At 46.8% G+C, this 13901-nt stretch overlaps 2 protein-coding genes across 4 annotated transcripts; both read left to right on the forward strand.

Moving 5' to 3' along the window:
* The first annotated feature begins 1491 nt into the window (after nt 1–1491).
* LOC139754563 (uncharacterized) lies at nt 1492–4209 on the forward strand. Its single transcript, XM_071671930.1, has 2 exons — nt 1492–2199; nt 2974–4209. Exons 1-2 carry the CDS (start codon nt 1519–1521, stop codon nt 4138–4140), a joined length of 1848 nt encoding a protein of 615 aa, XP_071528031.1. The 5' UTR covers nt 1492–1518; the 3' UTR covers nt 4141–4209.
* A 6718-nt stretch (nt 4210–10927) lies between these two features.
* Nucleotides 10928–13680, forward strand: LOC139754564 (uncharacterized). 3 transcript variants are annotated; one of them, XM_071671932.1, is made up of 3 exons: nt 10929–11604; nt 12226–12741; nt 12949–13680. In XM_071671932.1, exons 1-3 carry the CDS (start codon nt 10948–10950, stop codon nt 13603–13605), a joined length of 1830 nt encoding a protein of 609 aa, XP_071528033.1. In that variant the 5' UTR covers nt 10929–10947; the 3' UTR covers nt 13606–13680. The 3 variants fall into 3 exon arrangements, with proteins under 3 accessions (XP_071528032.1, XP_071528033.1, XP_071528034.1); XM_071671933.1 differs by lacking the exon at nt 12226–12741 and adding an exon at nt 11812–12174 and having other exon boundaries at nt 10930–11604; XM_071671931.1 differs by having other exon boundaries at nt 10928–11604; nt 12226–13680.
* Nucleotides 13681–13901: the final 221 nt, after the last annotated feature.

The following is a 13901-nucleotide window of genomic DNA, read 5'->3' on the forward strand; positions in this document are numbered from 1 at the left end:
GATCCCAACTATTACCCAATTAGGATGTCACATCTCAACTACTCCACGACACCACACACAACACCCCAACTATTGGCCAGCTACATTGGCCACATCTCAACTACTCCCTGACACCCCACACAAAGCCCCTACTATTGTACAGCTATATTCCCACATGTTAGTTGGTCACCATTACCCACACAACACCCCAACCATATGCCAGCTACATTGCCACATCTCAACTAATCCCTAACACCCCACACAAAGCCCCTACTATTGTCCAGCTATATTCCCACATGTTAGTTGGTCACCATTACCCACACAACACCCCAACCATATGCCAGCTACATTGCCACATCTCAACTAATCCCTAACACCCCACACAAAGCCCCTACTATTTGCCCACCTACATTCTCACGTTTCATCTACTCCTCTGCAACCCAAACAAAATCCCAACTCTTACCTAATTAATATGTCTCACATCTCAACTACTCCCTGACACCCCATGCAACACCCCACCTATTACCCAGCTTCATTCTCACATCTCATCTACTCCCCGACACCCCACACAACACATCAATTATTATCCAGCTATATTCCCACATGTTAGCTAGTCATCATCACCCACACAACACCCTAACCATATGCCAGCTACATTGCCACATCTCAACTACTCCCTAACACCCCATGCAACACCCCACCTATTACCCAGCTTCATTCTCACATCTCAACTACTCCCCGACACCCCACACAACACATCAATTATTGTCCAGCTATATTCCCACATGTTAGCTGGTCACCATCACACACACAACACCCCAGCCATATGCCAGCTACATTCCCACATCTTAACTACTCCCCGACACCCCATGCAACACCCCACCTATTACCCAGCTATATTGCCACATCTCAACTACTCCCCGACACACCACACAAAGCCCCTACTATTTGCCCAACTACATTCTTACGATTCATCTACTCCTCTGCAACCCAAACAAAATCCCATCTTTTGCCTAATTAGAATGTCTCACATCTCAACTACTCCATGACACCCCACACAACACCCTTACTATTTGCCTAGCTACATTCCCACATGTTAGCTAGTCACCATCACCCACACAACACCCCAACCATATGCCAGCTACATTGCCAAATCTCAACTACTCTCCGACACCCCATGCAACACCCCACCTATTACCCAGCTTCATTCTCACATCTCATCTACTCCCCGACACCCCATACAACACATCAATTACTGTCGAGCTACATACCCACATATGAACTACTACTCAACACGCCAACTTTGCCCAGCTACATTCCCACATCTCATTACTTCCCATTCCAAATACCATCCCAACTACTGCCAAGCACCCCATTTCCATTCCCACATGCCAGCTACTGCCACGCACTCCCCTCCACCCTCTTCCACAAACATTTCATAACCTGATGACACCACCAGGTAACATCTGTCTTCTCCACATCCTTGCGACACAGATCTGTAGCTCCCGATTTTCCTTCTTTTAATCGAGTTTGAAAATAATGGAATTGCGACGGATTACTGGGTTCCTCCTTGGTTGCCTGGTGTTCACACACGTCGTGACCGCGGTCTGGGCCAAGGAGATCGTCTCCGTGGACGCCGACGGGTTCTTATATTTGCAGAACGTAGATGACTCTGCACAGGGATACACGCCCTCTGCTGATGATGAGGCATTAGATTACCTTTCCCCCTTAGTGAGGGACATTTCGAAATGCATAGAAGACGGACGGGGCTGTACGCCGGTGAGGATAGCTCGTCATGAGACTCCAGCCTCTGCTATCAGCGAGACTACTGTCTCTGCTATCAGCGAGAATCCAACCTCTGACACTGAGACTCCAACTCAAAACAAGCCAGAGCATAGTGCAGTCGAACATGATTCTGGAGTGGTGGAGGCTCTTCGTAGACAGAACCAGCAGCTACGCCAGCTTCTTGATGACGATGAGAAACGCCGTGAAGCCGAACGACAAGATATTATCCTCCTCAGCCAAGAGGTTCAGAGGTTACGTGGGTATCTCTCTGAGATGGAGGAGGAGAAGATAGAGACACAGCAGGTTCTTCCATACCAAGTGGTTGATTACGATGATAAGAGTAAAGCTCCTCCTAAGGTGGAAGGAACTGCAACTCCTCATAAGGTGGAACAAGTCGTCAAACCTACCCGACGAGTGTTGCAGCCTCCATCCAAGGTGATGTCAATCTTTGTGCCTCGCAAACCTTATGGGAAGGACTTCAAGCCTATCCGGCGCGTGTTGCAACCTCCATCTCAGGCCATGTCAATCTTTGTGCCTATCCAAAGGTCGCAATCTCCTCACAAGGTGCAACAAACTGACACTCCTTCCAAGGTGGAACAAATCGTCAAGCCTACCCGACGAGTGTTGCAGCCTCCGTCCAAGGTGATGTCAATCTTTGTGCCTCACCAACCTTATGGGAAGGACTTCAAGCCTATCCGTCGAGTGTTGCAACCTCCATCTCAGGCCATGTCAATCTTTGTGCCTATCCAAAGGTCGCAATCTCCTCACAAGGTGCAACAAACTGACACTCCTTCCAAGGTGGAACAAATCGTCAAGCCTACCCGACGAGTGTTGCAGCCTCCATCCAAGGTGATGTCAATCTTTGTGCCTCACCAACCTTATGGGAAGGACTTCAAGCCTATCCGTCGAGTGTTGCAACCTCCATCTCAGGTCATGTCAATCTTTGTGCCTATCAAAAGGTCGCAATCTCCTCCCAAGGTGGAACAAATCGTCAAGCCTACCCGACGAGTGTTGCAGCCTCCATCCAAGGTGATGTCAATCTTTGTGCCTCACCAACCTTATGGGAAGGACTTCAAGCCTATCCGGCGAGTGTTGCAACCTCCATCTCAGGCCATGTCAATCTTTGTGCCTATCAAAAGGTCGCAATCTCCTCCCAAGGTGGAACAAATCGTCAAGCCTACCCGACGAGTGTTGCAGCCTCCATCCAAGGTGATGTCAATCTTTGTGCCTCGCCAACCTTATGGGAAGGACTTCAAGCCTATCCGGCGAGTGTTGCAACCTCCATCTCAGGCCATGTCAATCTTTGTGCCTATCCAAAGGTCGCAATCTCCTCACAAGGTGCAACAAACTGACACTCCTTCCAAGGTGGAACAAATCGTCAAGCCTACCCGACGAGTGTTGCAGCCTCCATCCAAGGTGATGTCAATCTTTGTGCCTCGCCAACCTTATGGGAAGGACTTCAAGCCTATCCGTCGAGTGTTGCAACCTCCATCTCAGGTCATGTCAATCTTTGTGCCTATCAAAAGGTCGCAATCTCCTCATAAGGTGCAACAAACTGACACTCCTCAGAAGGTGGAACAAATCGTCAAGCCTACCCGACGAGTGTTGCAGCCTCCATCCAAGGTGATGTCAATCTTTGTGCCTCGCCAACCTTATGGGAAGGACTTCAAGCCTATCCGGCGAGTGTTGCAACCTCCATCTCAGGCCATGTCAATCTTTGTGCCTATCAAAAGGTCGCAATCTCCTCCCAAGGTGGAACAAATCGTCAAGCCTACCCGACGAGTGTTGCAGCCTCCATCCAAGGTGATGTCAATCTTTGTGCCTCGCCAACCTTATGGGAAAGACTTCAAGCCTATCCGGCGAGTGTTGCAACCTCCATCTCAGGCCATGTCAATCTTTGTGCCTAGGTCGCAATCTCCTCCCAAGGTGGAACAAATCGTCGAGCCTCCCCAGCAAGTGTTGCAACCTGCTTCCAAGGTGAGAAAAATCTTTGTGCCTATCCGAAGATCGCAGCCTGATTGCATCATTGTAAACGCCCGTGGGGACAGCATGAACGTGACCGAGAACGAGGTCATGAAATTAGTCAAGAAGAACGGCTGGGAGGTGTTCCGTGAACGGCCCAGGGAGACAACTGCACTCATAGGGGTGATGGCTTGCCCCCAATACTATAATAAGCGCTTTTGGATCGGTGAGCGCACTTGTGACATCGTGGTGCCCAAGGGCGTCAAACACGTACCTCATGTTTTACGATCCCAGACCATTCCGGCAGAGGAGCTCAAGACCCTTCTGCTGGAAGGATCCCTTAACCTTGTAGAAAAATCACATGGGAAGGGCATCAAGGTCATGTGTGGGATGAAAACAGCGTTTGTTGCCTGAGTGGAAATTTCGCACCGGTCTTCACTATAGTGAGGAGGTGATTTTCTCATGTTATTTGTATCTTTCAATTTTAAATTTCCTCTCAAAAACATCTCGTTATATAAAGGCTTCCATTCCCGTCCATATATAATGTTATACTTAACCACTTTTTCATTCGTCAATGAGGTAGCGCCAGGATACAGACGAAGAATGGCCCATCCATTCATACGTACACATACACATGCATATAGGCGGGAATGCTACCGCTAGGCTATGCACTTTCTTCTTAATATATGTATTTATTTATTCATTATACTTTGTCGCTGTCTCGCGAGGTAGCGCAAGGAAACAGACGAAATGGCTCAACCACCCACATACACATGTATATACATACACGTCCACACACGCACATATACATACCTATACATCTCAACATATACATATACATACCTATACATCTCAACGTATACATATATATGCACAAACATACATATATACACATGTACAGAGTTCATAATGTCTGCCCTTATTCATTTCCGTCGCCACCCCGCCACACATGAAATGACAACCCCTTCGTACATAGTCGCCATTTCCCGCATTTCCGAGGTAGCGTTAAAAACAGAGTTCTGATCCTTAGGGGGAATATCTTCACTTGGCCCTGGTAGTTTTTTTTTTTTTTTTTGAAAAGTAAAGAACGGGTGGGGATGATTTTCAGACCCCTGCTCCCTCCCCTTTTAGTCGCCTTCTACGACACGCAGGGAATACGTGGGAAGTATTCTTTCTCGCCTATACCCAGGGATAACATATTGGAGGTGGAAGGAATGAAGTGAAAAATATTTTGAGGGACGTGCTGTCCATGGAATGAACCAGGGTATGTGAAGCGGCTCGGGTAAACCATAGAAACTTTTATGGGGCCTAGATGTGGCAAGGAAGCTGTGGTTTCGGTGCATTACACATGACAGCTAGACACTGAGTGTGAACGAATGTGGCCTTTGTTGTCTTTTCCTAGAGCTACCTCGCGCGCGTGGGAGGAAGGTGGTGGTGCCATTACATGTGTGGTGGGGTGGCGACAGAAATGAATGAAGGCAGTATGAATATATACATATGTATATATGTACATGTCTGTGTATTTATATCAATGTATACGTCGAAATGTATAGGTATATATATGGCAGTGTGTGTGCGATTATGTATATACATTCTTTCGTCTTGCTAACGCTGGAGACAGCGACTAAGTATAGTGAAATAAATAAATACAAGAAAAAAAAAAAAAACGAGAGGGGAGGATTTCCAGCCCCCGCTCCCTTCCCTTTTAGTCGCCTTCTACGAGACGCAGGGAATACGTGGGAAGTATTCTTTCTCCCCTATCCCCAGGAATATTTTTTCGATGATAAAACAACGGAATAATTTGAATGTTGCTTAATAAGTTACCCGAAGTTCAAAGTCTCCGAGATCACACACAAAACATGTATGTATAGGTTGCGCTTTCTCATTTGCAATCTGGAAATCATCCAACTCTCTGATAGTATCCTTCAACTTACGTGCGCTCACCACACAAACACACATCCTCACACTTCTTAACCAGCTCTTCTGCCCGGTATGTGTGCTATGGGTACCGTTTCCCGATTCAGCGAGGTAGCGCTAGGAACACACCAAGAATGAGCTCAATCCGGTCACATCCACTCTCTTGCTAGCTGGTCAAAATACACCGAAATCACTGCCCACTAAGATCCGTCCGAAATAGAATACTTGTCCTTATCTGAACTCGTTTTCGTGCTTCAAAGAGGTCAATTAGTTCCTTTCTAATTGCTGTTTAGAGGCTTCAAATTGACAACCCAATGTTGTTTTCAACATTACTAATTGCAAGTTTGGCTAAAGCATCAGTTTGTCAAGCTCACGGAGGCCTATATGAGAGGGAATCCATAACAATTTGATTTGAATCCCTTGAGCAATAATGTCTGAGTTTTTGTGTCTGGCTTCAGAGACCAGCATGTTACATTCTGATCTCAGGGGGTTAAGGACAAGTAGTGAAGATAAAGAATCACAGATAATTAAACTGTCTGTGGCAGTGATTTCTAGGTAGACTGATGAAGAGCGATAAGTGTAGCGAACAATTCAGTTTGTAGAGTAGATGCTCGGTTGTTTATTCTCACATTTTTCTCTCATCTATTACCACTGGGCTGGATCACAATGGCAGCACTGCCTGGCCTCCCAGTGGCAGAGTCGGAAGGATCGTCAGTATAGATGCACTGGGCTGGGTTATTATCGTCAGTCAGTTTTTTTGATGATAAGATCAGCCACAACCTGTCGAATCCTGTTGTCTTGCCAAACTTCATCTTTGACGAGGCTTCGCTTCCTTTTTTCCCGCCAAACATGACATGGCAGGACCCTCGCTTCGAGCGCAACCTTGTTTTAAGCACTCCACCCATATTTGTCACTGTTTCATTTAACATAATCAAAGGTCCCTCAAACTGCATTTTTTTCCTTCTGGTTTCTGCCCCTATTCTTTCTGTTGTTCGCCTCACGCTGTTCATTTACAGTCAAAACAACCTTTCATTGACCTTCTGCCACTCTCGTACTCCTGTCACCACACACCTTCCCAGCAGATACTGTCCGAACATCCCTGTCTTGTTTCACTTCTGGATTGTGTGTGTGTGTGTGTGTGTGTGTGTGTGTGCTAACCTTTCCTTCACCTCACCCTAGCAGCTAGGTCAAAGGTAAGCAGCAGTGAAGTTGCAGTGATGGATGTGCTGTGGTACTGACCTTTACAATGAAGATGAAGGAGTATTTCGGGTGTAGTGATGATGGCATTTGTAGTGAAGATGAAGGTGTAGTGAAGACGAATATACTGAACCTAGCTTTGTGAAGATGATGGTGTAATGATACAAACTCAACACAAAATGAACCTAAGTTAGTAGAAATTACGCGTTGGTGAAGGTAAGGATGTTGTCTGGAAGAGTGTAGTGTACCCAGCTTAGTTGAGATAAGAGTGTAGTGTACCCAGCTTAGTTAAGATAAGAGTTTAGTGTACCCAGCTTAGTTACGATAAGAGTGTAGTGTACCCAGCTTAGTTAAGAGTGTAGTGTACCCAGCTTAGTTAAGATAAGAGTGTAGTGTACCCAACTTAGTTAAGAGTGTAGTGTACCCAGCTTAGTTAAGATAAGCGTATCTTGGAAACAGGACGGTCTTGCGTCCTTAGCTTAAGGTATTGTAAAGACGGGATTCAGTGAAGAAATAGGAGTATAGTGAAGGTTATGATAAAAGCAAGTGTCAAGTCACTACAGTCATCAGGTCACGAAATGTTTGTGGAATAGGGTGGAGGGCAATGCGTGGCAGTAGCTGGCATGTGGGAATGGAAATGGGGTGCTTGGCAGTAGTTGGGATAGTATTTGGAATGGAAAGTAATGAGCTGTGGGAATGTAGCTGGGCAACGTTGGCGTGTTCAGTAGTAGTTCATATGGGGGTATGTAGCTCAACATTAATTGATGTGTTGTGTGGGGTGTCGGGGAGTAGATGAGATGTGAGAATGAAGCTGGGTAATAGGTGGGGTGTTGCATGGGGTGTCAGGGAGTAGTTGAGATGTGGCAATGTAGCTGGCATATGGTTGGGGTGTTATGTGGGTGATGGTGACCAGCTAACATGTGGGAATATAGCTGGGCAATAGTTGGGGTGTTGTGTGGGGTGTCAGGGAGTAGTTGAGATGTGAGACATACTAATTAGGTAATAGTTGGGATTTTGTTTGGGGTGCAGAGGAGTAGATGAAACTTGAGAATGTAGCTGGGCAAATAGTAGGGGCTTTCTGTGGGGTGTCGGGGAGTAGTTGAGATGTGGCAATGTAGCTGGCATATGGTTGGGGTGTTGGTTGGGTGATGGTGACCAGCTAACATGTGAGAATATAGCTGGACAATAGTTGGGGTATTGTGTGGGGTGTCAGGGAGTAGTTGAGATGTGGCCAATGTAGCTGTGCAATAGTTGGGGTGTTTTGTGTGGTGTCATGGAGTAGTTGAGATGTGACATCCTAAGTGGGCAATAGTTGGGATCTTGTGTGGGGTGCATGGTCCTAATGAGGATAAGTTTATATAAAACCAAGTTTATATAAAACCAAGATAAACTCCCACCTTAACGTAGGAACTCCTGTGCGTAAAGTCTTGTAAACTTGAGAGGTAGAGTTTGTGTAGGGTCTGAGGAGCTTCACATTAGATGTACCAAAAGTTCATCCCACAAGAAAAAGTGTTCTTAAGGCATTATCTTTCTTCCTCAGCACAGATATTCGCCATCATGTTCTACCTGCGTCTCTCGCTTGATTACTTGGTTTTGTCGACAGTAGTTACGTTTCCTCCAATGCAATCTAACGTATAAATTAAAATTTCGTTGCTTTGTGTAAAAGCGTAATCCATATTTTGTTAATTCATCTCTGCATATTCTCAGTGTACTGTAGTTTTTGACTATCTTTGAGAAATACTGTATATATACCTCCCCTATACTTTTGGCCGGCTAAAAGAACGTGAGATATCTAAAAAGTTTTCCGAAAGAATATATCTTTTTATGCATATATTCATATATATGTATATATATTCTTGGAAGCAAGATCAAATACTCTGGAACCCAAACACATGACCAGTCACTACCAAAAACTCGTGTTACTGCCCGATATCTCTGCTATGTTACCTCATCTCAACTACTCACCAACAAACCAAATTACGCCCCAAATTTTGAAAGACTCCACCGGTACATTCCCACACCACAGCTACTCACCGACATCCCAAACACCACCGTAAGTATTGCCCACCTAAATTCTTATATCTCAAGTACTTCCCGACGCAACACACAAGATCTCAAATATTGCCCAGATACATTCTCACACCTGTACTTCCTGACCTTCCACACAGCATCACAACTGTTGTCCAATTACATCCCCACATCTCAACTAGTCTCTGACATCCCACACATCATACCAACTATTGCTCAGCAACATTCCTACTTTTCTACTAGTCACCGACACCCTACAAAACACCGAAACTATTGTTCACTTATATTTCTACATCTCAAGTACTCCCCAACGCACCACACAAGAGCCCAAAAATTGCCCCGATACTTTCCCACGTTTCATCTACTCCCCTTCACCCCACACAAGATCCCAACTATTGCCCAATTAGGATGTCATATCTCACCTACTCCATGACACCACACACAACACCCCAACTATTGCCAAGCTACATTGGCCACATCTCAACTACTCCCTGACACACCACACAAAGCCCCTACTAATTGACCAGCTACATTCTCACGTTTCACCTACTCCCCAGCACCCTACAGAAGATCCCAACTATTGCCCAATTAGGATGTCACATCTCAACTACTCCATGACGCCACATACAACACCCCAACTATTACCTAGCTACATTGGCCACATCTCAACTACTCCCTGACACCCCACACAACACCCCAACTATTATCCAGCTATATTCCCACATGTCATCTAGTCACCATCACCCACACAACACCCCAACCATAGGCCACCTACATTGCCACACCTCAACTACTCTCCGACACCCCATGCAACACCCCACCTATTACCCAGCTTCATTCTCACATCTCAACTACTCCCCGACACCCCACACAACACATCAATTATTGTCCAGCTATATTAACACATGTCATCTAGTCACCTCACCCACAAAACACCGAAACCATATGCCAGCTACAGTGCCACATCTCAACTACTCCCCGACGCCCCATGCAACATCCCACCTATTACCCAGCTTCATTCTCACATCTCATCTACTTCCCGACACCCCACACAACACATCAATTATTGTCCAGCTACATTCCCACATGTCATCTAGTCACCATCACCCACAGAACACCCCAACCATATGCCAGCTACATTGCCACATCTCAACTACTCCCCGACACCCCACAGAAAGCCCCTACTATTTGACCAGCTACATTCTCACGTTTCATCTACTTTGCACCCCAAACAAAATCCCAAATATTACCTGATTAGCATGTCTCACATCTCAACTACTCCCTGACACCCCACACAACACCCCAACTATTGTCTAGCTATATTCTCACATGTTAGCTAGTCCCCATCACCCACAAAACACCCCATCCATATGCCAGCTACATTGCCACATCTCAACTACTCCCTGACACTCCATGCAACACCCCACCTATTACCCAGCTTCATTCTCACATCTCATCTACTCCCCGACACCCTAACCACAAAGCTCCTTCTATTTGCCCAACTACATTCTTACATTTCATCTACTCCTCTGCAACCCAAACAAAATCCCATCTTTTGCCTAATTAGTATGTCTCACATCTCAACTACTCTATGACACCCCACACAACACCCTTACTATTTGCCCAGCTACATTCCCACATGTTAGCTAGTCACCATCACCCACACAACACCCCAACCATATGCCAGCTACATTGCCATATCTCAACTACTCACCCACACCCCATGCAACACCCCACCTATTACCCAGCTTCATTCTCACATCTCATCTACTCCCCGACACCCCACACAACACATCAATTACTGTCGAGCTACTTTCCCACATATGAACTCAACACGCCAACTTTGCCCAGCTACATTCCCACATCTCATTACTTCCCATTCCAAATACCATCCCAACTACTGCCAAACACCCCATTTCCATTCCCACATGCCAGCTACTGCCACGCATTCCCCTCCACCCTCTTCCACAAACATTTCGTAACCTGATGACACCACCAGGTAACATCTGTCCTCTCCACATCTTTGTGACACAGATCTGTAGCTCCCGATTTTCCTTCTTTAAATCGAATTTGAAAATAATGGAATTGCGACGGATTACTGGGTTCCTCCTTGGTTGCCTGGTGTTCACACACGTCGTGACCGCGGTCTGGGCCAAGGAGATCGTCTCCGTGGACGCCGACGGGTTCTTATATTTGCGGAACGTAGATGACTCTGCACAGGGATACACGCCCTCTGCTGATGATGAGGCATTAGATTACCTTTCCCCCTTAGTGAGGGACATTTCGAAATGCATAGAAGACGGTCGGGGCTGTACGCCGGTGAGGATAGCTCGTCATGAGACTCTAGTCTCTGCTATCAGCGAGAATCCAACCTCTGACACTGAGACTCCAACTCAAAACAAGCCAGAGCATAGTGCAGTCGAACATGATTCTGGAGTGGTGGAGGCTCTTCGTAGACAGAACCAGCAGCTACGCCAGCTTCTTGATGACGATGAGAAACGCCGTGAAGCCGAACGACAAGATATTATCCTCCTCAGCCAAGAGGTTCAGAGGTTACGTGGGTATCTCTCTGAGATGGAGGAGGAGAAGATAGAGACACAGCAGGTTCTTCCATACCAAGTGGTTGATTACGATGATAAGAGTAAAGCTCCTCCTAAGGTGGAAGGAACTGCAACTCCTCATAAGGTGGAACAAGTCGTCAAACCTACCCGACGAGTGTTGCAGCCTCCATCCAAGGTGATGTCAATCTTTGTGCCACACCAACCTTATGGGAAGGACTTCAAGCCTATCCGGCGAGTGTTGCAACCTCCATCTCAGGCCATGTCAATCTTTGTGCCTATCCAAAGGTCGCAATCTCCTCACAAGGTGCAACAAACTGACACTCCTCCCAAGGTGGAACGAATCGTCAAGCCTACTCGACGAGTGTTGCAGCCTCCATCCAAGGTGATGTCAATCTTTGTGCCTCGCCAACCTTATGGGAAGGACTTCAAGCCTATCCGGCGAGTTTTGCAACCTCCATCTCAGGCCATGTCAATCTTTGTGCCTATCCAAAGGTCGCAATCTCCTCACAAGGTGCAACAAACTGACACTCCTTCCAAGGTGGAACAAATCGTCAAGCCTACCCGACGAGTGTTGCAGCCTCCATCCAAGGTGATGTCAATCTTTGTGCCTCGCCAACCTTATGGAAAGGACTTCAAGCCTATCCGGCGGGTGTTGCAACCTCCATCTCAGGCCATGTCAATCTTTGTGCCTATCCAAAGGTCGCAATCTCCTCACAAGGTGCAACAAACTGACACTCCTCCCAAGGTGCAACAAATCGTCAAGCCTACACGACGAGTGTTGCAGCCTCCATCCAAGGTGATGTCAATCTTTGTGCCTCGCCAACCTTATGGGAAGGACTTCAAGCCTATCCGGCGAGTGTTGCAACCTCCATCTCAGGCCATGTCAATCTTTGTGCCTATCCAAAGGTCGCAATCTCCTCACAAGGTGCAACAAACTGACACTCCTTCCAAGGTGGAACAAATCGTCAAGCCTACCCGACGAGTGTTGCAGCCTCCATCCAAGGTGATGTCAATCTTTGTGCCTCGCCAACCTTATGGGAAGGACTTCAAGCCTATCCGGCGAGTGTTGCAACCTCCATCTCAGGCCATGTCAATCTTTGTGCCTATCAAAAGGTCGCAATCTCCTCCCAAGGTGGAACAAATCGTCAAGCCTACCCGACGAGTGTTGCAGCCTCCATCCAAGGTGATGTCAATCTTTGTGCCTCGCCAACCTTATGGGAAGGACTTCAAGCCTATCCGGCGAGTGTTGCAACCTCCATCTCAGGCCATGTCAATCTTTGTGCCTATCAAAAGGTCGCAATCTCCTCCCAAGGTGGAACAAATCGTCAAGCCTACCCGACGAGTGTTGCAGCCTCCATCCAAGGTGATGTCAATCTTTGTGCCTCGCCAACCTTATGGGAAGGACTTCAAGCCTATCCGGCGAGTGTTGCAACCTCCATCTCAGGCCATGTCAATCTTTGTGCCTATCCAAAGGTCGCAATCTCCTCACAAGGTGCAACAAACTGACACTCCTTCCAAGGTGGAACAAATCGTCAAGCCTACCCGACGAGTGTTGCAGCCTCCATCCAAGGTGATGTCAATCTTTGTGCCTCACCAACCTTATGGGAAGGACTTCAAGCCTATCCGGCGAGTGTTGCAACCTCCATCTCAGGCCATGTCAATCTTTGTGCCTATCCAAAGGTCGCAAGCTCCTACCAAGGTGCAACAAACTGCAACTCCTCCCAAGGTGGAAGAAATCCTCGAGCCTCCCCAGCAAGTGTTGCAACCTCCTCCCAAGGTGAGAAAAATCTTTGTGCCTATCCGAAGATCGCAGCCTGATTGCATCATTGTAAACGCCCGTGGGGACAGCATGAACGTGACCGAGAACGAGGTCATGAAATTAGTCAAGAAGAACGGCTGGGAGGTGTTCCGTGAACGGCCCAGGGAGACAACTGCACTCATAGGGGTGATAGCTTGCCCCCAATACTACAATAAGCGCTTTTGGATCGGTGAGCGCACTTGTGACATCGTGGTGCCCAAGGGCGTCAAACACGTACCTCATGTTTTACGATCCCAGACCATTCCGGCAGAGGAGCTCAAGACCCTTCTGCTGGAAGGATCCCTTAACCTTGTAGAAAAATCACATGGGAAGGGCATCAAGGTCATGTGTGGGATGAAAACAGCGTTTGTTGCCTGAGTGGAAATTCCGCACCGGTCTTCACTATAGTGAGGAGGTGATTTTCTCATGTTATTTGTATCTTTCTATTTTAAATTTCCTCTTAAAAACATCTTGTTATATAAAGGCTTCAATTCCCGTCCATATATAATGTTATACTTAATCACTTTTTCATGCGTCAACGAGGTAGCGCCAGGAGACAGACGAAGAATGGCCCACCCATTCATACGTACACATACACATGCATACAGGCGGGAATGCTACCGCTAGGCTATGCACTTTGTTCTTAATATATGTATTTATTTATTCATTATACT

The sequence above is a fragment of the Panulirus ornatus genome, chromosome 17 (genome assembly GCF_036320965.1).
Source record: "Panulirus ornatus isolate Po-2019 chromosome 17, ASM3632096v1, whole genome shotgun sequence".
Lineage (NCBI taxonomy): Eukaryota > Metazoa > Arthropoda > Malacostraca > Decapoda > Palinuridae > Panulirus > Panulirus ornatus.